Raw genomic sequence first — 26,947 nt, forward strand, 5'->3', positions numbered from 1 at the left:
TCTCACCTGTGATGTATTTCAGTTATCTTGAAAACCTGGCCTGTTAGTGGGTCCTGAGGACAGGAGTTGAGAACCACTGCCCTATACCTTGGTCCTCACATCCGTTACACCCTGTACGGCGCAATGTCGGGACTGCGACATTGTGGCGGACGGATAGGACGCTTTTGACACATTTTTGGGACCATTGACATTTATACAGCGATCAGTGCTAAAACAATGCACTGATTACTGTGTAAATGTCACTGGCAGGGAAGGGGTTAACCACTAGGGGCACTCAAGGGGTTAAATGTGTTTCCTAGGTGTGTTTCTAACTGTGGGGGGATGGGACTGATTAGGAGGAGGAGACAGATCGCTGTTCTCAGTAGGAACAGACAATCTGTTTCTCCTCTTCTGTCAGAACGGGGGTTTGTGTGTTGAGGACTTTGATATTAAAGCAGTGGAACTGAGGAAACTTATGTAAAGGGGGAGGGAATGTAGGCTTTAAAATTCATTAAAGTGTATTTTCTTTTTTTTTATTGCGTTCCAAAAATTGCTGCGCAAATACAGTGTGACATAACAAATTGCAACAACCGACATTTTATTCTCCAGGGTCTCTGCTATATATATATATATATATATATATATATATATATATATATATATATATATATATATATAAAATGTTTGGGGGTTCTGAGTATAATTCTAGCAAAAAAAATTATGATTTTTACATGTAGGAGAGAAATGTTAGCATTGGCCTAGGTGGAAAGTGGTTAAAGAGGAACTGCAGTCTGCTCACATAATTTGTAATAAAAACATCTTTGCCAGTCGGAAGCTTCCCTCCAACCACTTTGCTTATTATTTTATATATACTGCGATTCTGTACTTGCCAAATATGCTGCAGAAATCTCCCTCCACTGAATCTGCCTGCATCCATTTTAACTGTGGGCAGCTGAAGCTGCTGACTGTTCACTTCCTGGATATACACAGACAAAGAGAGGCACACCCAGCTCTGCAGCCCTCATTGGCCCTCTTATGACTCATCCCCCCTCCCTTCCTGGCAAACTCTCATGAGAGTGAGGAAGAGAACTGTACACGATGTCATAAGCCATAACTAACCATAATTATAATTATAATATATATTACAATTATAATTATGCTAACCATAACATACAGGGCCATTCACAACATCGCCCCCATCTACATCACCAAACTCATCTGCAGATATCGGCCAAATCGTCCCCTCCGCTCCTCCCAGGACCTCCTGCTCTCTAGCTCCCTTGTTACCTCCTCCCATGCTAGCCTTCAGGACTTCTCCAGAGCCTCTCCCATCCTCTGGAATTCCCTGCCCCAGTATGTCTGATCAGCCCCTACCCTGTCCACCTTTAGGAGACCCCTGAAAACTCATTTATTCAGGGAAGCCTATCCCACACCCACCTAACAACTGTCCCCGAGCCACCCCCCTTCAAATCCTTCTCTGCAGCTATTACCTTTTGTACCACCACCCCCTCCCTTTAGAATGTAAGCTCTACGAGCTGGGCCCTCCTGTACCTTTTGTATTGAACTGTACTGTAATTGTGTTGTCTCCCCTATACACTGTAAAGCGCTGCGTAAACTGTTGGCGCTATATAAATCGCTTATAATAATAATAATAAGCCTAGGCTATCGTGGGCTGTATAAGGTATTTACTGACAGAAAAAAAAATGTTTCACTATCCAAAGTTAAAACAACAAGGGCAGAAGATAAATGGAAAGATGAAAAAAATTGCTGAAAATCCGCTTTAATATGAAGGTGAGTACTGATGATTCTGATATGAAAGGGAAGGAAATGAGAACTCCCTATGAAAGGGAGAGCTTCTGATGTCATGGGGGGACCCTGATGTGAAAGACGCCCACTTTAGACTGGGGTGCCCCTCAAGATTTACCACATTTTCAAAGGGTGCCATGACTTAAAGCAGTGCTGAAGTACTGCTGTAACAAACAGCAAGCAGACAGAATTGTATTGCAGAAGACATGCAACGTCTCCTCTGCAATAAAATGCCCCTACATGCCTGTTCGCTGTCTACTGTAGCTCTTCAAACTGAGCTGTGCACGCGCAGCTCAGCTTACAGCACCGGGCTGGTCTCTGTATGCCGGAATGATGGCCTCCTTCTGGTCAGTGAACATGGTTGAGGTTGTGTGCAGCCTATTGCATTGGGGTGTGCACCCTAAAGCTCAAACAAACTTGTGTGTGTGTGTCTACATATATAGGACCCTGGCAAATTGATCTCCCTGCCGGCACAGTGAAAGGAAAGCACCCAAACACTTCTCTTGGGGCAGAGCCGTTAAGAGGGAGATCTTTCCTCTCCTCCCTCCGGCACACAGAGCAATAATGTTAATGTGCATGGGGTGATTAGGGTGTGCCCAGGCACATCCGGTACACCCTGTGCGCATGCATATGGTTGAGGACCAAAGTATAGTGGAAGATGCAGGCTCCGGCAGAGCCGTTAAGAGGGAGATCTTTCCTCTCCTCCCTCCAGCACACAGAGCAATAATGTTAATGTGCATGGGGTGATTAGGGTGTGCCCAGGCACATCCGGCGCACCCTGTGCGCATGCATATGGTTGAGGACCAAAGTATTGGGGAAGATGCAGGCTCCGGCGAGGAACCGTATAGAAGGTGAGTATTAACCCCTTTGGTTCCAGTTTAAAAAAGGCTGGGAAAAAACTGGCTTAGTAACTAGCACTTCTATCTTGCAACACTGTGGTCCACAGGTTGGGATCCTGTTCAGGGCACTACCTGCATGGAGTTTGCATATTCTCCCCATGCATGCAGGGTTTTCCTCCTACAATACAAAGGCTGGTAGGATAATTGGCTCCTGTCTTAATTGGCCCTAGTATGTGCATGTATGCATGTGAGTTAGGGACCTTAGATTGTAAGCTCCTTGAGCGCAGGGACTAATGTGAATGTACAATATACAAAGCACTGCATAAATTGCTGACGATATATAAATACCTGTAATAAATAAATAATAAAGTCTTTGTGGGTGACAGAGTCTGCTTCAGAATTGTAAAAAAAAACCCATCTATAGACAATTCTACCAGTCAGCTCTCTGTGTTGTCACTGTAGGTCTCATAGGGGTGAAATATTCCGCTGTCTGGTGCAGAGTTCAATGCAGAAAAACTGGTATTTGCAGGTAGAAAAAAGATCAAATCTGAGCAACATGAGGGCTGAAGGCTACGGAATTCCCCAGGAAGTAAAGAACCAGAGTCACGGGACTATAGAAACTGACTGTGCTATGTAATGTACACCACCAGCACATGTAGGTGATAGGGCTGGGCAAAAAATCGATTTAAATCTTGAATCGAGTTGAGAAGTCAAATCGATTCAAAATTTAAGCAAATCAATTATTTTTTTTTCACCGGGACCGGCGCTGACACCGCGCGTCCTAAGGAGCTGCGGGCAGGAGTTTTCAGACAAGGCCGCGGCTTCGGCCTAGTCCACAAGGCCGGACGCCGCGGACTAGGCCGAAGCCGCGGCCTCGCCTAAAAACTCCTGCCCCCAGCTCCTCAGGACCGGCGCGGTGTCCAAAAAAAAAAAAAAAACTCGATTCGAATCGTAAATCGAGTTTTTTTTTTAAATATCGCAGATTTTTTTTTTTTTAGAAAATCGCCCAGCTCTAGACTAGGTGAACACCACCTACCCATGGTTGTCCACAAGCAACTGCCAAGACACATCAAAGAGAGCAACTAAAGCTGGCCATACATGGATCAAAATTTGGCCAGTTTAGCAGGGACTGGAAGAATTTCGATCCATATATGTGCAGGCTGGTTGTACAGACGTTGATCTACCGATCTATTTCTGTACAACCAGCCTGTTGGAAAATTTCTGCATAATCCGCACCGCTGGCTATAGCCTGCAGTCCCAATCAGTGCATGTCAGAATACAAAGACTCAGCAGGATTGATTCCCCCATCCACCTTGAGTGTGTGGATGGGGAAACTGGGTAATTTTTTTTTTTTCATACAACCCGCTGTTGAAACAAAAGGAAAAATTACTGCCTTATGCCGCGCGACCGGACTTTCCAGCAGAAAAGGTCCAACGGAACTAATCTGTCGGACATTCCGATCGTATGTGGGCTTCTTCGGACCTTTTCTGACGAAAAATCTGACGGACCTTAGAAATAGAACATGTTTCAAATCTTTCCGACAGGCTCGATTCCTATCGAAAAAAACGCTCGTCTGTATGCTAATCCGACCAACCGAAAACGACCCAAGGACAGCTATTGGCTACTGGCTAATGAACTTCCTTTTCTAGTCCGGTCGTACGTCATCACGTTCGAAACGATCAGACTTTGGTGTGATCGTGTGTAGGCAAGTCCGTTTCGTCGGAACTCCGTCGAAAAGTCCTTCGGAGTTCAGTCCGACGAGAAGTCCGCTCGTGTGTACGCGGCATTAGAAAACTGCAAAGAAAAGCACAGAATTATCAAATATTTTTAATGCTTACATAAAGCGTTTTTTTCCTTTCTATAAATTTCTTTTTATTCACTTACAATGTGCATCTGGACTTGAGAGTTAGTTCCCTAGCACAGCCTTTTCCCTTCTTACACATCATAGCCTTCTCCTTTGCTGGGAGTCTCTACTTCTCTTTAATTCTCTGTGCTGGTCCAGCTCTTTTGCTCCTCCCTTCATAACCTTTCCTGTAGCTGCAGGGGAGGAGCAAACTATAGAATGCACCTGAATTGCATCTCTGAGCCTGATGGGGCCAATGACATCACATCCAAGATGGTGACACCCAGCAGCAGTCTCAGGGCTTTTCTATGTCTACACAAGGGAGGCTTTTGCTGGTAAATAAAATACATAAATATGTTAAATGCACATATCATCATCATCCATATCACTGTATAGGAAGATTGTTGTTGGAATCAATGGTCTTTAAAGTATCATATGCCAAAATGAAATGCACAATCCCTTTAACTAACAAACATTCTAACTGAAATGTCTCATTATATGCAAAAAGTACAAAAAAATTCACATTCTCAGAAAGTGCATAAAATATATGTAGTGCAAATCCAAAAAAAAATACAAATTTCATACAGATCAAAATATAGTGCAAAAATAATTATGTGCTAAAAATAATACTCATATACAATAAAGTGATTCTGCAAATACTCTTTAATCTCTTGCTTACTGGGCACTTAAACCCCCCTCCTGCCCAGACCAATTTTTAGCTTTCAGCGCTGTCACACTTTGAATGACAACTGCACGGTCATACAAACACTGTACCCAAATAAAATTTTTATCATTTTTTTTTTTAATCAAAAGTCATACATTTTTGAAAAAAAAAAAACATGTTTCATAGTTTGTTATAAAATTTTGCAAACGGGTAATTTTTCCCCTTCATTGATATTCGCTGATGAGGCTGCACTGATGGGCGACACCGATAGGCACTGATAAGACGGTACTGATGGGCACTGATAAGACGGCACTGATGGGTGGCACTGATGAGTGGCATTGATGGGCACTGGTAGGTGGTATTGATAGGCAGCACTGGTGATGAGGCACTTTGGTGGTGACTTTTATAGGTGGCACTGTGGCCACCGATAGATGACACTGTGGGCACTGATGGGTGGCGCTGGTGGGCACTGGTAGGTGGCGCTGGTGGGCACTGGTAGGTGGCGCAGAGGCTCTCCACGATCGGGACTGATGTCCCTCTCACAGCCGCCTGTGATCGCCTTTTTTTTTTTCTTCTGACGCTACCAGCACTTATGTTCTTATGTTCTATTTTCTATCTTATGTTTCTATGTCTTATGTTTTACTATGTTTTATTGTATTTAGTATGGTAAGTCTTACTGTTATACTGTAATGTTACTTTGTTTTATTGTTAACCATTATTTGCTTAGCAGGTACGCCATTCAGCTGCAGCACGGGTTTATTTATCTTGACAGCAACAGCGTTTGCTCCCACAATACGTAAAGCCGTGACTCCAGCGCTGTCAGAGGCGATTTCACCACCACAGTTAAAAAAAAAATGGTGCATGTATGCCCATCATTAGAAGTGGGTGGATGAAGGGAGGTATTCTAATGGTGGGCATACCCACCAATCAATCTCTTTTTTTCGTTCAGCCCACAGGCTGCATAAAAAAACAACACTACAATATATGCCCAACAAGGACCAGTAACATACTGGTATGTTGCTGGACTTTGAATGGTTATGCCAGAATGATGCCTGCAGGTTTAGGTATAATCTTGGTATCATTCTTTTCAGCCAGCGGTCAGCTTTCATATAAAAGCAATCCTAGCGGCTAATTAGCATCTAGACTGCTTTTATAACCTGTGGGAGGGAACATCCCCCCCCTCCCACCGTCTTCCATGGTTTTCTCGGGCTCTCCTGTCCCAACAGGGAACCCAAGAATGCAGCCGGTGGTTCAGCCAGCTGACCATAGAGCTGATCAGAGACCAAAATGGCTCCAATCATCTCTATGGCCTAAGATACGGAAAGCTACGAGCATTTAATGACTTAGGTTTCGCCGGATGTAAACAGCGCCATTGGGAAATTGGCAAAGCTTTTTATCACACTGATCTTAGTGTGGTCAGATGCTTTGAGGGCAGAGGAGAGATCTAGGGTCTAATAGACCCCAATTTTTTCAAAAAAAGAGTACCTGTCACTACCTATTGCTATCATAGGGGATATTTACATTTCCTGAGATAACAATAAAAATAATTTTAAAAAACATGAAAGGAACAGTCTAAAAATATAACAAAAAAGCAAAATAAATAATTAAAAAAAAATAAATAAATAAAAAAGCACCCCTGTCCCCCCGTGCTCACGCGCAAAGGCGAACACAAGCGTCGGTCTGGTGTCATATGTAAACAGCAATTGCACCATGCATGTGAGGTACCGCAAAGGTCAGATTGAGGGCAGTAATTTTAGCAGTAGGCCTCCTCTGTAGATCTAAAATGGTAACCTGTAAAGGCTTTTAAAAATGTATGTAGTTTGTCGCCGCTGCACGTTTGTGTGTAATTTTAAAGCATGTCGTGTTTGGTATCCATGTATTCGCCATAAGATCATCTTTTTTTATTGCATCAAACATTTGGGCAATATAGTGTGTTTTAGTGCATTAAAATTAAAAAAAGTGTGTGCTTTCCAAAAAAATTGTGTTTGAAAAATCGCTGCGCAAATACTGTGTGAAAAAAAAATTGCAACACCCACCATTTTAATCTGTAGGGCCTTTGCTTTAAAAAAATATACAATGTTTGGGGGTTCAAAGTAATTTTCTTGCAAAAAAAAATATATTTTCTGTAAACAAAAAGTGTCAGAAAGGGCTTTGTCTTCAAGTGGTAAGAAGAGTGAGTGATGTGTGACATAAGCTTCTAAATGTTGTGCATAAAATGCCAAGACAGTTCAAAACCCCCCTAAATGACCCCTTTTTGGAAAGTAGACACCTCAAGCTATTTGCTGAGAGGCATGTTGAGTCCATGGAATATTTTATATTTTGTCACAAGTTTCGGGAAAATATATATATTTTTTTTTTGCACAAAGTTGTCACTAAGTGATATATTGTTCAAACATGGCATGGTTATATGTGGAATTACACCCCAAAATACATTCTGCTGCTTCTCCTGAGTACGGGGATACCTCATGTGTGAGACTTTTTGGCAGCCTAGCCGCGTACAGGAAACCAACTGCCTTCAGGATTTCGAAGGGTGTAACTTTTTGATTTTACTCCTCACTGCCTATCACAGTTTTGAAGGCCATAAAATGCCCAGATAGCACAACCCCCCCCCCCCCCCCCATGACCCCTTTTTGGAAAGTAGACACCCCAAGGTGATGAGAGGCATGTTGAGTCGGAAATCCTGAAGGCGGTGATTTGTTTTCAGGGTCCTGTGCACGGCTAGGCTCCCAAAAAGTCTCACATATGAGGTATCCCCATTCTCAGGAGAAGCAATAGAATGTATTTTGGGGTGTAATTACACATATAACCATGCCATGTTTGAACAATATATAATTTAGTGACAACTTTGTGCAAAAAAAGAAATTTAATTTTCCCGAAACTTGTGACAAAATATAAAATATTCCATGGACTCGACATGCCTCTCAGCAAATAGCTTGAGGTGTCTACTTTCCAAAATGGGGTCATTTGGGGGGGTTTTGAACTGTCCTGGCATTTTATGCACAACATTTAGAAGCTTATGTCACACATCACCCACTCTTCTAACCACTTGAAGACAAAGCCCTTTCTGACACTCATTGTTTACATGAAAATATATTTTTTTTTTGCAAGAAAATTACTTTAAAAATTACTTTACTATGCCATGTTTGAACAATATATCATTTAGTGACAACTTTGTGTAATTAAAAATCGCAGATGCAATCAAATACCATCAAAAGAAAGTTCTATTTGTGGGAAAAAAAGGATGCAAATTTTGTTTGGGTACAGCATTGCATGACCGCGCAATTACCAGTTAAAGCAGCGCAGTGCCAAATTGTAAAAAGTCCTCTGGTCATTGAGCTGCCAGATCCTCCGGGGCTGAAGTGGTTAATGTGTTGGGGCACCTGCAGTTCATCTAGTAAGTCCAAAATGAAGACTATTGGGCTAGCAACAGACTGCTTTAGTGTCAATGGCCCTCACTTTTTGTCTCAGTGTCAATGGTCACCAGGGCAGTCTCCCTCACTGGGGACACAAACAGCAATAAAAATCTAGAAGAGATTTTAACCCCACCTCACTCTATCCAAAAATCAAAGAAAAAGTTCAGTTGAATCTGAACTTCTGAACAAGTTCTCGCTGTGTTTGACCACGGTATACTATTCCTGCTCATGTTTTAATTACTTGCTGATCGCGCTGTAGTGAATGGCGGCTACAGCGCGGTCGTCCAGTTCGTCTATTGAAGGCGCACTCTGTGATCTCTGTGTCCTTCAGACACAACTGATCACAGATCAGGGTAAAGGGCCAATCACAGCAGCTCTTTACCACGTGATCAGCTGTGTCCAATCCCAGCTGATCATGATGTAAACACACTTGCCAGTTATAGGCATTTCTTTCCTCAAGCTTTCACAGCCTGAGGAAAGGAGAAAGACAGTAACCGGCAAGTGTGAAAGGGGACATCTGCACTGATTATCAGTGCAGCCCCAACAGTGCCCACAAGTGCTGCCCATCAGTGCAGCCTCATCAGTGTTCCTCATCAGTGCCCACCAGTGCTGCCCATCAGTGCAGTCTCATCAGTGCTCCTCATCAGTGCCCACAAGTGCTGCCTCATCAATGCAGCCTATCAGTCCCCATCAGTGCTGCCAATCAGTGCTGCCTAATCAGTGCCCATCAGTGCAGCCTCATCAGTGCTCCTCATCAGTGCCCACCAGTGCTGCCCATCAGTGCTCCTCATCAGTGCCCACCAGTGCTGCCTCATCAATGCAGCCTATCAGTCCCCATCAGTGCTGCCAATCAGTGCTGCCTAATCAGTGCCCATCAGTGCAGCCTCATCAGTGCTCCTCATCAGTGCCCACCAGTGCTGCCCATCAGTGCTCCTCATCAGTGCCCACCAGTGCTGCCTCATCAATGCAGCCTATCAGTCCCCATCAGTGCTGCCAATCAGTGCAGCCTCATCAGTGCCGCCTCATCAGTGCTCCTCATCAGTGCCCACCAGTGCTGCCCATCAGTGAAGCCTCATCAGTGCTCCTCATCAGTGCCGCCTCATCAATGCAGCCTATCAGTCCCCATCAGTGCTGCCTAATCAGTGCCCATCAGTGAAGCCTCATCAGTGCTCCTCATCAGTGCCCACCAGTGCTGCCTCATCAATGCAGCCTATCAGTCCCCATCAGCGCTGCCAATCAGTGCTGCCTATCAGTGCAGCCTCATCAGTGCCCACCAGTGCTGCCTGTCAGTGCCCATCAGTACAGCCTCATCAGCGCACATCAGTGAAGAAGAAAAAGGACTCGTCTGCAAAATTTTATAACAGAAACTAAGAAAAATGTTTGGTTTTTTTTGGTCACCAAAAGAAAGCTCTATTTGTGTGAAAAAAAATGCTAAAAATGTCATATGGGTACATTGCTACATGACCACGTAATTGTCATTCAAATTGCAACAGCGCTGAAAGCTGAAAACTGGCCTGGGCAGGAAGGGGGTGAAAGTGCCCAGTGGGCAAGTGATCAATAGGTATACCGCAAACGCTCTCTTGCTAATAAAAGAATGAAAAGACTATTAAAAAAAAAAAAAGCAGCCTGCTAAAGAAAACTTTTAAGCTGGCCATTCATTATACAATTTTCCTATTCAATTTCCTTTAGATTTACCTTCAAATACGTAGTGCAAGGGCCTGTCTGATTGCATGCAAATTGAAAGTGTCTAGGTTTGGCAATATATTATAAGGTTTCAGTAAATCTAAAAGGAACATTTTATAATGTATGGCCAACCTTATACTTACCTCTATGGTGGTCCTCACTTCACTCTTTAAGGAGAATCATTAGCATCTGATACTGCTTGGTGTGTAGGATGTCTATGTTGCCCACTGTACTTTCTGGTGCCCCCTGCCATCTCGTATGTCACTACAGTGTCCTGTATTGACATAAAGAGCTAGATGATGGAAGCACAGGGTGCAGAGCAAGACTTCATGAAACTGTACTAGAAAACTGGTGAAATAAAAAAAAAGTGGAACTCCAAGCAAACAATGAGTAGGAGACATTTGAAGTATTTATGCTCGGAATTTCCAATATCAGTGTTTGCATAAACACATTTTTTCACCTCTTGCTTCATGTTTTCTCTCCAGGTGCTTCTCATTCTCACACCAAAAAAAATAAGAAACTGTTCTTCATCTACTTTGAGCTATAATGCAGTGCTCTCCAAACTGCGGCCTTTTACATAGTTACATAGTAGGTTGAAAAAAGACAAGTCCATCAAGTCCAACCTATGTGTGTGATTATATGTCAGTATTACATTGTATATCCCTGTATGTTAAAGGTCTTTTAGGTGCCCATCTAATAGTTTTTTGAAATTATCGATGCTCCATGCTGAAAGCACTGCTTGTGGAAGAGAATTCCACATACGTACCGCTCTTACAGTAAAGAACACTTTACGCAGCTTAAGGTTAAACTGCTTCTCTTCTAAATTTAGTGAATGGCCGGGCGTCCTTTTAATTTCCCTTTCGAGGAAAAGTTTTATTGGGGGGGGGGGGGGGGGCGTTACCAGTACGATATTTTGTACATTGAAATCATATCCCCTCTTAAGCGTCTCTTCTCCAGAGAGAAGAAGTTCAGTGCTTGTAATCTTTCCTCATAACTAAGATCCTCCAGTCCCTTTATTAGCTTTGTTGCCCTTCTCTGGACTCTCTCCAGTTCCAGTACATCCCTCCTGAGGACTGGTGCCTAGAACTGGACAGCATAATCTAGGTGCGGCCGGACCAGAGTCTTGTAGAGTGGGAGAATTATCGTTTTATCTCTGGAGTTAATCCCCTTTCTAATGCATGCCAATATTCTGTTGGCTTTGCTTGATGCAGCCTGGCATTGCATGCTATTGCTGAGCCTGTCATCTACTAGGACTCCCACATCCTTTTCCATCCTACATTCCCCCAGATGCTCTCCCCCTAGTGAGTAAATTTCATTTGTGTTTTTGGTTGCCCTTATCCGGCCCTTGGGGCGCTATTCCTCCCACTGGTACGAGATACTATTCTGCCAACTGGCATCAACAATGGGACACCATTACTCCCACTGACACCAACAATGGGGCACTATTCCTCCCAATGATACCAACGATGGGGCACTATTCTTCCCAATGATACCAACGATGGGGCACTATTCCTCCCACGAATACCAGACGCGGTGACGTTTACTTCCACTGATGCCAGAAAACTGTCCACTTCCTCTAGCCACAGTCCGACTCCCCTGAAGCCTGAAGGACAGTAGACTGGCCCTTTGTTTAGAAAGTTTGGAGACCCCCTGTTCTAATGCCCTACCTTTGCTGGATTAGAGATTGCATTCATGATCAGTCCAGCACAGTGGTTTAGTGGTTAGCGCCCAAGTCTGGCAGCACTGGTCAGGTCAGGAGTTTGCATGTTCTCCCTGTGCTTGCGTGGGTTTACTCTGGTTTCCTCCCACACTCCAAAGACATGCTGGTAGGTTAAAGTGATTGTAAAGGCTCAAGGTTTTTTTACTTTCATGCATTCTATGAGCAGCCTTGAGAAAACAGACTCTTTGACTGTCCCAGAAGTACTGGAGGTAGAAAAAAAAAAATGTACTATTAACTATTGTAAACCCCCCTGACACCTTTTTACATATAGGTAAGCTTATAATAAGGCTTACTTATATGTGCTGAAAATATCCCCTAAACGTGCGCCATTTAGGAGATATTTACCTTGTAGTGCTCCGATGATGTCATAGGCGCATGCGCAGTGAAGAAGCGGCCCTCCGTGACGTTTTTTCCCCAGCATGTGCTGTGCCTGGCATGCGTGCGGAAGTGACGTCACGCAGCTCCGGCCAGTCACAGAGCCGGAGTCCACGGCCCCCGGAAGGACGTGGGGTGAAGATGGACGCTTCCACCAGCGGGGGCATCGCAGACATCGTTGCAGGTAAGTGCCACATAATGGGCTAGTATACGATGCATACTAGCCTATTATGCTTTTACATTGCAGGAATAAAGAGGAAGTAAAACCCATCAGGGTTTACTTCCTCTTTAATCACTTGAGCTTCAGAAGATTTTACCCCATTCATGACCAGAGCATTTTTTTGCTATTTAGCACTGCACTACTTCTGGTAATCGCACGGTCATGTAACACTGTACTCAAACAAATTTTATAGCATTTTTTCCACAAATAGAGCTTTCTTTTGATGGTATTTGATCACCACTGGGTTTTTGTTTTTGTTGCGATATAAACGAAAAAAGACCAAAAATTTTGAAAAAAAGAAATAGTATTTTTTACTTTCTGCTATAAAACATATCCAATAAAAAAATTTTTAAAATATAAATTCTTCAGAAATTTTGGCCAAAATGTATTCTGCTACATGTCTGAAAAAACAAATCCCAATAGGTGTATATTAATTGGTTTGCGTGTAAGTTATATTGTCTACAAACTATGATCTATACGCTGGAATTTTTTTTTATATACTACTTATGGCAGTAATCGGCAACTTATAATGGGACTGCGATAGTGCGGCGAACACTACAGTAACTGACACTGGGTGGGAACAGACTAACTGCCATTGACATCACCAGTGACATTAATACAGTGCGAATACTATACACTGTCACTGTACTAATGACACTGACTGGGAATGGGTTAACATCTGGGGTGCACATTCTATGCACACACCGCAGCCCATGCGATTTGAAACGTTTGGGCTGCTGTGTTGAGTCGGTGGATTCTTATAGAGTTCTCTTAACTGAGCAGAGAGAGCTCCATGATTGGAGGAAAGCCCACCTTCTGACTTTTAGTTTTCACTCCCTTAGTTGATTTGTACCTATTGGTAAGCCTATAGGTACAGTAAATATCTCCTAAATGGGCATCATTCCTTCAGAGCCCTGTGCCATGAACAGCAACTCCCGTGCGCTTCGCGGCTTGTCCATTCAAAGAACCGGAGCCCGTGAACGCGGAAGATCGGGTGAAGATGGAAGTCCTGTCAGCGGTGACAGCACGCTGCTTGAGGACTTTTTTTTTTAGGTGGTTGTAAATCCTCACATATACCCAGTGAAGTGATCAGCCTCAGATGATACACAGAGATCAAACAAATCCTCCTACATAAGTTGTACATGTATATCTGCTGTCTTTCCTATTCTACATTCTTTAGAAAGTGCAGATCCTGTTAGAAATCTTTCTTCCTGTTTCAGCAGTGGGTGTGGAGTCTGGGCTTACACTATGTGAGAGCTGATTGGAGGAAAGGCACACAACCCCGCTCCACATTAGCAGAGGAATGAAGGAACATGCAGAGCTGGACTGTGAATAGACCAGCTCCCTGCCAATCTCCCTCCCGACACAAATTTCCAGCTGCTGTTATCTCTTGTGTTGGATAACTTGTCAGAAGTGACTCTACTGAGGAACGGAGCAGCAGAAAGACATGGCACTTAGAGCTTTGGAGAGACATAAGTAAACACTACAGATATATTTGCCCAGGTCAGATTTTATGAATGGGGTTTACAACCACTTTAAGGTAAGTTGCTTATAATGTGCTAGTATGCGATGCATACTTCACTGGTCTTCTGGTCCCCGGTGCCAGCATGTTTAGTGTGGGAAATTAGCTGTGACGCCTTGCAGTGTCACAGCTGGCTTCCCACTGCGCATTTTGATTGGTCCCGCAGCCTCTTGGGACGTGTGACGTGTATTATTATTATTATTACTTCAGGTACTTGTATGGCGCCATCAATTTACACAGCGCTTTAGATATATATTATACATTTACATCAGTCCCTACCCTCAAGGAGCTTACAATCTAAGGTCCCTAACTCACATTCATACATACACATACTACCAAGAGGTTTTTGGCAGGAAGGGAGGGGGGAGAACTTGCTAGGCAAATTCAGTGGGAGTGGGTGAGCCCCCTCCCAAAAAAAAAAAAACCTTCAATAATGATAAAGGACAGGGGAGGGATTCTTAAAATTGGAAATTCTCGTTTAGGGTGAAATTCCACTCTAACTTTCATTCAGTTACATAGGCGTGCGTGTTTAAACCTCTGATATTTCACCAAAGCCCCCTAAAGAGGCTCCTAAAAAAAAAAAAATTGTAAAAAAATAAATAAATAAAATTGTAAAAAATAATTAAAACTAATGACACCATCCACTGCCCTACTGACACCAATCTTTGCCCTACTGACACCAATCTCTGCCCTACTGACACCGTCCACTGCCCTAATGACACTGTCCACTGCCCTAATGACACCGTCCACTGCCCTACTGACACCAATCTCTGCCCTACTGACACCAATCTCTGCCCTACTGACACCGTCCACTGCTCTACTGACACCGTCCACTACCCTACTAACACCGTCCATTACCCTACTGACAGCAACCACTGCCCTACTGACAGCAACCACTGCCCTACTGACACCTTCCACTGCCCTACTGACACCAATCTCTGCCCTACTGACATCAATCTCTGCCCTACTGACATTGTCCACTGCCCTATTGATACCAATCTTTTCACCTACTGACACTGTCCACTGCCCTAATGACACCATCCACTGCTCTACTGACACCATCCACTGCCCTAATGACACCGTCCACTGCCCTAATGACACCGTCCACTGCCCTACTGACACCGTCCACTGCCCTACTGACACCGTCCACTGCCCTACTGACACCGTCCACTGCTCTACTGACACCGTCCTCTACTCTACTGACACCGTCCACTGCCCTACTGACACCGTCCACTGCCCTAATGACACCGTCCACTGCTCTACTGACACCATCTACTGCCCTACTAAACACCATCCACTGCCCTACTGAGACCAATCTCTGCCCTACTGACACCAATCTCTGCCCTACTGACACCAATCTCTGCCCTACTGACACCGTCCACTGCTCTACTAACACTGTCCACTGCCCTACGGACACTGTCAGTATATATACACATACACACATACACACACACATATATGTGTTTGAGCTTTGAGGTGCACACCCTAACATAATAGGCTGTGCACACCTATGTTCAGTTCTCCAAATTCCATAACCTGCTCATCCGCATTGGGGATTCCAGCTTGTGCAGCTTTTGTGAAATGCAACAAAATTACAGCGTGCATACAAAAGCACTCAGCTCTCCGCTCTTTAATGCACTCAGTACACAGCAGTTTAAGCACATAATGTAATTGTGAATTTTATTAGGAAAACAAGCTGGCAGGCTATTTTTGGTTTGTCATCTGTTGGATAAATGCCCATGTGCTGATTTGTTCCACCCACACAAGCTATGTTCAATAAAACAGAGATGCTTATTCGAGCGTCCATGTAAGAGAGCCCATTGGGTAGGCTAAACAAGGACATGGCTCAGGGGCTTTAATAAAGCAGCTGTTTCTTCTCAAAGAGGCAGATTTCACTCTCTCCAATATTTCCACATTAGAAAAACGTACACCTGCCTTCCCTCCCTAGGCAGTAGGGCATCTGTGAGGTTTAAAGGGGCTGTGCTTTAATCATATTTGCGCCCCAATCATTTTCTGCCAGTCTGTGTCCCCACATATAGCTGCCACTTCCATACTTCCGGGCACTTCTGTGTGTATATACATTGCTCAGCCTTCTGTGCACCATACAGTCCTTTACTGAACATTTGCTGCCCCATAGATCCCTCCCTATGTGTTCCTTCTTAAAGTAAGCAAAAATGCTACCCCATAGAGTTCCCCAATGAGTTATTCCCCCGATACAGAATTGCCATTCTCCAGATCATAGAGTATAACCTCATACAGACCTTCCTCTATAAAGTTCTGCCCCTACAGAGTCCCTCTTTTACAGTCCTTCCCCCATACAAATGTGCCCCCATACAATGATGTCCCCATAGAGTTCCTCTCATACAGTCCTTACTCCATTGGGTGCTGCTGCATAGATTGCTTGCTTTTACAACCTTTCCATAGACTGTTGCCCCTACAGAATCCCCCACATGACGTCCTTTCCCCACACAAATTATTCCACCATAGAACATACAGTCCCACCTTCCTAAGTTTTTGTCCCCATGGGGCCCCCTCCTACAGTCTTTCCACCATAAAATACTGCTCCAGTACAGTTCACCTCGTATAGTTTTTCTTCCAGGTGGTGCTGCCCCTTAAGAGTACCTCTTTCAAAGTTCTGCCCCATAGAGTACCTTTAATAAAGTCTTTCCCCTTTCAAATACTTCCCTATACAGTCCCCCTAATATACTATTGCACATGTAGAGATCCACCTCCCCTGCCATAAAATGCTCTTCTCATACTTCTCAGCCCCATGCTTACCCCATAGTTTTTCCTCCAGATGGTGCTACCCCCATGGAGTACACCTTATACAATTCTGCACCCATAAAGCCCCGCTCATATAGTCCTTCCTCCATATGATGTGGCTTCATAGAGTGTTCCTCATATAGCCTTTCCAGCAAAAACCACTGCCTACATAGAGTTTCACCTCCCCTGCCATACAATGCTGCCCTCATACTGCTCAGTCCCCATGCTTCCCCCATATATTTCTTCCTCCAGATGGTGCTACCCCCATAGAGTACCCCTTATACAATTCTGCCCCATAGGGCCCCTTCATAAAGACCTTCCTCCATATGCATCTGCCCCTCAAAGAATGCACCCTCATACAGTCCTTCCTCCATATGTTGCCCCATACAGTGTCCCCCATATTGTCTTTTCCCCAAAAATACACAGAGTTCCAAACTACCCAACCATAAAATGCTGCCCTCACACTGCTTGGTCCCCATGCTTAGCCCTTTGTTTCCATAGTCCTCATAAAGGGATTCCATTTAGCCTCCACATCACTCATTCAAAGTAACCAACCAGTAATCATACCACTTGCCATAGATACTACTTTATGATGCCATGTGACCACAGCAGTCAATGTTAGTCTGACATTCTATGGACAAGACAGGCAGCGGGATCTCTTGACCACATATCCAGACCCTATGCCTTCCCATCTTGTACCTCGCATGTGTGGTGCAATAGCGGTTTACATACACGTGCACCCCCTGTGCTTGTGTTTGCGGGTGGGCACAGGGTAGTGGGGGTTATGATTACAGTTTTTTAATCACATTTTGTTTATTTATTATTTAACTTTATGGCTATCACGAGGAGTTAGCAAACCCTTGGGTGATAGCATTGGGCAGGTGACAGATTCTCTTTATGGAGAAATTGGGGGTCTCCCCTGCCTTCCAAAGCATGCAGTGATCTGCTCTGTTACATGCTTCAGTGGTTGTATCAGTCAGGCAAAAAACGCAATAAAACTGAAGGTTTGAAATCACTGTTGCTTCTGGTTTCATTCCAAGCAGAGGAGATCGAAGAACGCATGTTCTTCGGTCTCCTCTCACCAGCCATTTTGAAACCCTCTTAAGGTGTACCCAGTTAAGGTGGCATTAAACCCCAAACGTTTATTAATGAGTTTTAAAAATAGTACTGCATTTTATACATGTTCCTTTAATCATTTGCACATTTATTTTATTTATAGGAATAAAAACCTGGTTGATTCAGCTGTTCACTGGCGCTTCCTTCTTATCTGTGTCCCCGCTGCAGCACTGGATCCGATGGATCGCCTGTTGCCACCTCTCCTGCGCCTCCTATGCTTTTAATAAACAGACAAGCCGTTCACTTCATCCTTTGTCCGTGTAGGCACCTCACGTGACTATTGAGTCTTCTTTCATGAATGACAAGCCCCTCCCGCTCTCCACCTCCATGGTGACATCATCATAGTCACTAACAAATGTCAATCAGCTAAAACTCCGCCTCCACCGTTTTACTTAACATAATTATAAGATAATTTTAATAATGATTCTCAAAAACGGTTAAAACACTTTATAAATATTTATTACGTCTTTCTCTTTTACATTGCAAGAGTATGTTTTTATTTTTTTATGTCACGTAACTACTATAGTATCAGTCAGCGCTGTGTGGGCATAGGGAAAATAGTCCAGACTTCTTTATATGGCCTATCTAGAATACATCATCGAATTTCTACATGCTCCTCCTACCGATCTTTCCTTGAGGCCGGGAATGAGCGGGGAAAGATCACGTGACTGCAGCACAAAAGATCGCAAATAAGGTACAATATTTAGCAGCTTTATTTTTACAAATCAGAAGCAGAAGAACTATGCATACAAATATTAAGAACGCTTAAAGGGTTGGTTGATCTTTACCAAAAAAACTGCCTTGGCAGCAAAGGTAGATAAAAACAAACTGCCATTTATGAACCTCCTGAAGCCTGACTAGAATACTCTCAGCACGCTGCTAGGATGTTGCTAAGTGAGGCCTAGTCATCACTGTTCACCTCCACCATCACAGGAGTGAGCTCTCAAATGCTGAGCTCAGAGCTACTACATCAGGAGACAGAAAGTAAAGGGCAAAGAGAGCTGCGCACATTCAATAATAAATGTGCATAAATATAAGTTTCCCATGATGCTCATGCACTCTGCAGTGTAGTTGAGCATCATGGGAAATGTAGTTTCAAAACATCTGGAGTGCCAAGGTTCGCCATCACTGATATAGATCATCAAATCCGTTGACCAAAAAAATCATATAAATGAGTGTTCCTTTTAAGTGTTCATCGTGACAATGAATGAATGTTGTCACACCACGACAAAAAAGTGCACCTCCACCACATAGAAGACACACTTACCAGATGGCAAGCTTAAAAACGTGCGGCTATTGCGCAGCTAAGGCCTTTATCCTGAGGGGAACTCTGATATCAGCCCATGGACAGATCTCACTCCATGCAGAAAGAAGCCAACCAAACATCTAGTACTCTCACAGGAACCAAGGAGTCAACTCAGCATTCAGTGGACAATATGCCAGGATACCCAAAAAGAAAAACTCGCCATAGTGTAAAACCAACTACACCTTTAATTATAAGAAATTGTATTGCACTTACAGCAAGGAGCAGAATTAAAAGCAAAGGATAAAAAGCTGGCTAGCTTGCATAGACCACTCGTCCTTCAGGGATCGTAGCAACGCAGTGACGTTAGCACGTTCCTCCTCCAGGCGTGTTTCGTCACACGACGACATCATCCTGGGGCATGGGCGGCATGCTGACCCTCTGCTTAAATAACAAAGAACCACACCTCGATCTGAGTCTTGAGTGGCTGGCTAAAAATCCACCATCTTGGAAAGAGGAACCCATCCAATTCACAAGGAGAGGTATGTTACCTACTTGTGTTTCAGATCAGAACCATATCTGACACCCCATCTGAAACAATCTTGGCAAAACACAAATCCAACTAACAATGGGGGGGGGGGGGGGGGGTAGCTGTAAGAAGAGGCTCAGCAGGATCACTTATACCTCCTGGTAACTAGAATAATCCACACCCGCTCATTAAAGCCAAATCAGAATATTAAATAATAGACAGGGAGAGGACTAAATAATTCGGGATCATGTACTAAATCTTTTATGATTACCTCTCAGGGATTAATTATTCTCTAATAACAAAATTATTCTTTAAAAAAATGTGGAATGCATGTGATATTACTAGATCTAGTCTTGCAGGATCTAGCACGAATGATAGGAAAAGGGGAAGGCAGTTTCTTGCCACCCTTTTCCCTCATGGGAGAGCGGCGGGAATGGCAGTTCCCCCTGTGGAGCCTGCTGCTCTTAGGGTCCTTTCACACTGGGGCGGTTGCAGGCGCTATTGCGCTAATAATAGCGCCTGCAAACCGACCCGAAAGTGCCGCTGCTATAATTCCAGTGTGAAAGCCCCGAATCTTCGAAGCGGTGAAGGAGCGGAGTGTATACCGCTCCTTCACCGCTCCTGCCCATTGAAATCAATGGGACGGCGCGGCTATACCTGCAGAGGCGCTTTGCGGTGGTTTTAACCCTCTCTCGGCCGCTAGCGGAGGGGTAAAACCACCCCGCTAGTGGCTGCATACCGACGGTAAAGCGCCGCTTACAATAGCGGCACTTTACCGCCGACGCCGCCCCCGCCCCAGTGTGAAAGGACCCTAAGGGGGAACATAGTAAGCTCACGTGGCTTGGAGAGGGGTACAGATGACCTCTCCTGAGTCCTGTGTAAAAGCCCGGGAAAATCCAGTTTAAACTGGATGGACCCAGGCTAGTTAGGGCTATAAAAAGGGGTTCCGTCGCTACGGGCTCATTCGCCTCAGAAGAGGAGCTGTGGTGTTCTGCCCCCCCCCCCCTTTATTATTTTATTTTGTCACGGCTGTTGTTATGTTGTTATGTGGTAAGGTCACCGTTGTATATAAAAAAAACAACAAAGGGGGACTAGTTATTGATATGTTTTTGATGAATTAAAAGTTTATAAGTTATTAAAGTTGGGAATTGTGTTTGCAGCCTGACCCGTAGTGGCTAGGTTAGCTAGGTTAGCTTAAAGCTTATTTATGATATGTGAATATTTGAATTAATTTATTTATAAAGTAAAAAAACGTTTGAAGCCAATAATAAACAACCGCGGCCTTTATTATCCAATGCTTGTCTGCTAGTATTTATTTACTTAAGTAACATTTCCCGCTTGCTGTCCCAAGATCACCACGGGGACACGGGGAGACAGAAAGTGCATGTGAGGGGTTTGAATCAGAGAAAAAACTCACTCCTGTGATGGAGGAGGTGAGCAGTGAGTGCCGGTTCACACGGGGGCGACTTGTCAGGCGACCTAGTCGCCTGACAAGTCGCCTCCCATTCTGTACAATGGAACCGTTCTAATCGGAGCGACGCAAGTCGCTCCGACTTAGAAAAAGGTTCCTGTACTACTTTGGGGGCGACTTGGGGCGACTTGCATAGACTTCTATACAGAAGTCGTTTTGCAAGTCGCCCTGGCAGTCGTGTCCAGGTCGCCTCGGTGAGGCGACCTGCAAGTCGTGCCGCCCCCGTGTGAACCGAGCCTAACAGCTAGGCCTCACTTAGCAACATCCTAGCAAAGTCCTGGGAGTATTTCAGTCAGGCTTTGGGAGGTATGTAAATGGCCTACACCTATAGCAAGAACATTATTCAACTTTAGTCAGAGCTGCATGGTTTGATTTTATGTACAAAGGTCCCTTAGCTGCACAGGCAGTTTTTTTTTTTTTTTTTGGAAAAAGGTGAACTAACCCTTTAATGCTTGTGAGTTCAATATCACTTCTTCAGAACCGCCCTCCCGCATTGGTCTTTTTTCATTTCTATGATAAAAAAAAAAAAAAACAGTAGTAAAAAATACCACCAAAAGAAAGGCTCTATTGTGTGAAAAAATTATATAAATTGAATTTGAGTGCAGCATTGCATGACCGAGTAATTACCAGTTAACTACTTCAATACCGGGCACTTACACCCCCTTCCCGCCCAGACTAATTTTCAGCTTTCAGCGCTGTCGCTGTTTAAATGACAATTGCGCGGTCATGCTACACTGTACTCAAACAGAATTTTTATCTTTTTGTTTCCACAAATAGAGCTTTCTTTTGGTGGTATTTTATCACCTCTGCGTTTTTTATTTTTTGCTAAACAAATAAAAAAAAAGACCTAAAATTTTGAAAAAAAAAAAAGTTTTTCTTTTGTTTATGTTATAAAATGTTGTAAATAAGTACGTTTTCTGCTTCACTGATAGGCACCGATAAGGCAGCACTGACAGGCACTGATAAGGCGGCACAGATGAGGTGGCACCAATGAGGTAGCACTGACAGGGACTGACGATGGGCACTGATAGGCGGCACTGATGGGTGGCACTGATATGCGGTACTGATGGGCATTGATATGTGGTACTGATGGGCACTCATGGGCAGCACTGGTGGGCACTGATAGGCAACACTGGGCACTGAAAGGCTGCACTGATGGGTACTTATGGGTGGCACTAATAGGCGGCACTGCTGGGCACTGATAGGTGGCACTGATGGGCACTGATACGTGGCACTGATGGGCACTGACAGATGGCATTGATAGGCATCACTGCTGGCACTGGCAGGCAGTGGGAATGGGCACTGATTGGCAGCTGCCTGAGCACTGATTGGCATTTCCCTGGTGGTCTAGGGTGGCATACCTGGTGGTCCAGTGTGGTGGCAATCCCTGCTGGTCCTGGCGGCATCCTGGTGGTCCTGGGCGGGCATCCGAGGGGGGGCTGCGCTGATAAACAATCAGCACAGACCCCGCCCCCCCTGTCAGGAGAGCAGCTGATCGGCTCTCCTCTACTCGCGTCTGTCAGACGCAAGTGAGGAAAAGCCGATTATCGGCTCTTCCTGTTTACATCGTGATTAGCTGTGATTGGACACGGCTGATCACGTGATAAAGAGCCTCTGTCAGACTGACACAACACACCACCGATCGCCGTATTGCGCGTCCCCACGGGCGTGCAAGAGCGGTCGTTCTGGAGGGCCGTCATATGACGTCCACCCAGAACGAGAGCTGCACAGCCCCGCTGTCATTTGACGTTGGGTGGCCAGCAAGTGGTTAAAGTAGCGCAGTGCTGAATAACAACAAATGGCCTGGTCATGAAGGGGGTAAACCTTCTGGAGCTGAATTGGTTAAGACCCCTCTCACATGGGCAGCCCGGTCAAGTTTGCCAGTCATTTTTTTAGGCAGACCTGATTAGAAGTTCCATGTCAGTCCATGAGCGGCTAGACGTAAGCAGACTTGTGTCCATTTTAAAACCGATTACATTTTTGGACTTAAACCATGGCAGATCAGAGACAATCAGATATAAACGGACACCAGTCATATATCTAATACAAGCTCTTGTTTTTTTCTTCTTTTTAAATGTATAGACACCATTTTATTCTGTACCAATTCAGTGGGAGATCTGTTCCCGGATCCCCCCCATCCCGCTGACCGCATACGGGGACAGGGGCCAATGTATAAAAAGTGTGCTAGCAAGAAAATTACTTGTTGCCCTTGGCAACCAATCTGCTGCCAACACTGATTTCTAGAGTCCACTGTTTGCAAATGGAATAAGGACTTGGTTGGTTGCTATGGGCAACAAGAATCTTTCTCCTTGCCCATTTTTTGTACATTCACCTTGTACAGACCATGTCTATAACTTTCAAAAAAAAAAAAAATCACAAATTGCTCTAAAGAAGGGGTCTCTAAACTATGGCCCACTGCAAGATATTATCTGCCCCACATCTGAGGTGACTTGTGAATCCTTAATTGGTACAGACTGAGGATTAAGGTCAGCAGAGGCCTATAGTCTCCGCTGCAACCTCCCAGAAGTAAGGGCAGACTCTGATCGGGACCATGATGTAAGGGCAGACTCTGATCGGGACCATGATGTAAGGGCAGACTCTGATCGGGACCATGATGTAAGGGAAGACTCTGATCGGGACCATGATGTAGGGGAAGACTCTGATCGGGACTATTACAGGACTATTATGTAAAAAGGAACCCTAATGGGGTTCTGATGTAAGCAGGGGCTCTGATCGGGACCCTGATGCGAGGGGGGCTGTGATAGGGATCCTGACGCAAGGGGGCATCTAATGGGGACCCTGATGCAAGGGGAGACTTTTTTTTATCGAACAAAAAGTATTTTATTGAGCATAGAGGGTACATGTGTATACGTGGTTCAAAACAAAGCATATAAAAACTGACAATTGTACCAAGTCTACTATCAGCATATTATATTTAACCATCTGGAGACACAAAAAAAAATGGGATCAATCTACTCGCAGTGGCACACATTTAGGCAATCGTTTTCCTCATACATTAGCAAGGGGGGGCGCTGATTGAGACCCTGACGCAAAGGGGGACTCTGATCGGGACCCTGACGCAAGGGGGGACTCTGATCGGGACCCTGACGCAAGGGGGGACTCTGATCGGGACCCTGACGCAAGGGGGGACTCTGATCGGGACCCTGACGCAAGGGGGGACTCTGATCGGGACCCTGACGCAAGGGGGGACTCTGATCGGGACCCTGACGCAAGGGGGGACTCTGATCGGGACCCTGACACAAGGGGGGACTCTGCTCGGGACCCTGACGCAAGGGGGGACTCTGATCGGGACCCTGACGCAAGGGGGGACTCTGATCGGGACCCTGATGCAAGGGGGGGGGCTCTGATCAAGACCTTGATGTAAAGAGGTACCCCAATGGGGACTCTGATAAAAGGGGGGACTCTGATGGTAATCCTGATGTAAGGGGGGTCCCTGATTGGGGTAGAGTTGCCACCTCATCCCTTTAAACCCGAACACATATGAATTACACAGGTTCTGAGGCTAGTTTAATGCAGATAAGGCACCAAGTGAGTTTAATTACCACCTTAATCAGCTACAGAACCTGTGTAATTAATATGTGTTCGGGTAAAGGGATGAGGTGGCAACTCTAGATTGGGCCCTTGATTGTAAGGGGGTAATCTGATGGGGACTTTGATATAAAGGGGGTACTCTGATGGGGGACTGGATGTAGGGGAGACTCTGATGGGGAATTTTGCTGTAAGGGAGGACTCTGAAGGGGACCCTGATGAAGGGGGGACTCTAATGGGGACCCTGATTTAAGGTGAGACTCTGATAGGGACTTTTAAAGTAAGGGGGACTCTGATGGGGCCCTGATGAAGGGGGGACTTTAATGGGGACCCTGATGTAACAGGAAACTCTGATGGGGACTTTTGATGTAAGGGGGGACTCTAATGGAGACCCTGATTTAAGGGGAGACTCTGATAGGGACTTTTGATGTAAGGGGGGACTCTGATGGGGACCTTTATTAAAGAGGGGTACTCTGATGGGGACCCTGATGAAGGGGGGACTCTGATTGGGAGACTGATGTAACGAGGAACCCTAATGGGGACCTTGATATAAGGGGGACTCTGATCGGGACACAGCTGTAAGGACGGACTCTGATCCAGACGTTGAGGTAAGTGGGGACTCCAATGTGGCCCTTATACTGAAAAAGTTTGGAGCCCCTCGCTCTAAAGTGTTCACAATGTAAAATTAAGCGACTTTTACACAATGCAATAAAGGGTCTGCGGTATTAGTTTGGCTTAGGTTGGACTTATTAGGTGATAAGAGATAAATCTGATGACTCAAAGCAAAGAAATACAGCTTACATTGATTATCTATAATAAAGTATTGATTAACCAGCACTGATTTATTTGCCAATTCATACTAACTGCCACCCAGAGCATATTGCCTAGGCAATGCCAAAGTTCCCTGGCAACCTCTGACCATGCCATGCCAGCAGCATCTGCAGCCCCTCTGACATCATACTGCAGCCTGGTGATTGGCTGATGACCAGAGACTGCACCCCTCTACACTGATCCATGACATCACACTGCAATCCCAAAATGCAAACAATCCCAACATTACCACCATAAATAGAAACCTTCCAGGCTCTGCATAGAAAATCACTTACCTTCCACAGCCATGATCTCAGCACTGTCCTGATGCACACATTATTTCTGAAGCCCAAGGACCATCTGTCTCTTCTTCTTCTATACAGCTGCTTGTGTATTTCTGCTTTCACTGCTATGAGAAACCTGCAGAGAGCAAGCCTGGGAACCAGCGCAGGGCTTCATGGGAAATGTAGTTCTTTTGGTTTAGAGGTCCTCCCGTTTTACTGCTGATGTTTGCTGATGAAGTCAGAGAGATTTGATTTTATTACATAATTTACAATCTGCGATCTACACGTGCTGGTTATGGGGCATATTTTGTGGAGGATGAGGATTTCTAGGGGAGGGAGAGGGTCTAGAAAGGACTACATTTCCCATGATGCCTCATGGCAGGAGCAGAATTTGACAGCTAGTGCAAGTATTTCCTCAGTAACTTCCTTCTCAGGTACAGAGACATGCTGGATGTCACTGTGACCGCACACAGGGCACCTGCTCTGCTGGAAAAACTGGATTTTTCTTCGTAGGATCTAATTATTTCTAGAGGAAATATTGTACAACAGTCTTTAGTGTGATCACCAAAATGTAAGGATATTTTGGGGAACACCGCGCTGTCAGTAAAATACAAAACAGCTGCCAGCACTACAAATGACAATTGTAAATAGCATGAAATATGTGAAAAAGCGCAGCGCTAAATGATCTGTGCAAACATATATACATATAAAGTGCCAAATTGTCAATATCTGTCCACACTGAGAAAAGTGTTTAAAAACATTAAATATAGTCCAAAAAAAACATAAGTGAAAAAAAGTTTTGTGGAAAAAAAAAAAAATTATATATATATATATATATATATATATATATATATATATATATATATATATATATATATATATATGTATATATATAGTTTTTTGGGTTTTTTTATGCGTTGATCAAGCTAAATAGATATCAAGCTCCAGATATAGACATAATAGTGCGGGATCTGCTTTGCCGGGAGGACGTCTATTGACGTCCTCCCCTTTGCAGGCTCGCCATGCCCCCCTGGAGGGGGCGCACGGCGCACGCTGTGATCACCCGAATCGATGAGACTCGGGTGATCACAGATCCGAGTAAAGGGCCGGTCTCAGCA

The 26,947-nt window shown here is 44.6% G+C and overlaps 1 protein-coding gene across 2 annotated transcripts in view; it reads right to left on the bottom strand.

Moving 5' to 3' along the window:
* The window catches only part of SAMD12 (sterile alpha motif domain containing 12), a 909,099-nt gene extending 882,944 nt beyond the window's left edge, over positions 1–26,155 (bottom strand). The window contains exon 1 of one of the 2 annotated variants that reach the window (XM_073632177.1): positions 25,842–26,155. In XM_073632177.1, the coding sequence (XP_073488278.1) occupies positions 25,842–25,854 (13 nt within the window). In that variant the 5' untranslated portion in view covers positions 25,855–26,155. The remainder of the gene's footprint in view (positions 1–25,841) is intronic. The other variant, XM_073632176.1, reaches the window with a different exon arrangement.
* Positions 26,156–26,947: the final 792 nt, after the last annotated feature.

Source organism: Aquarana catesbeiana, linkage group LG05, assembly GCF_042186555.1.
Source record: "Aquarana catesbeiana isolate 2022-GZ linkage group LG05, ASM4218655v1, whole genome shotgun sequence".
NCBI classification, from domain to species: domain Eukaryota; kingdom Metazoa; phylum Chordata; class Amphibia; order Anura; family Ranidae; genus Aquarana; species Aquarana catesbeiana.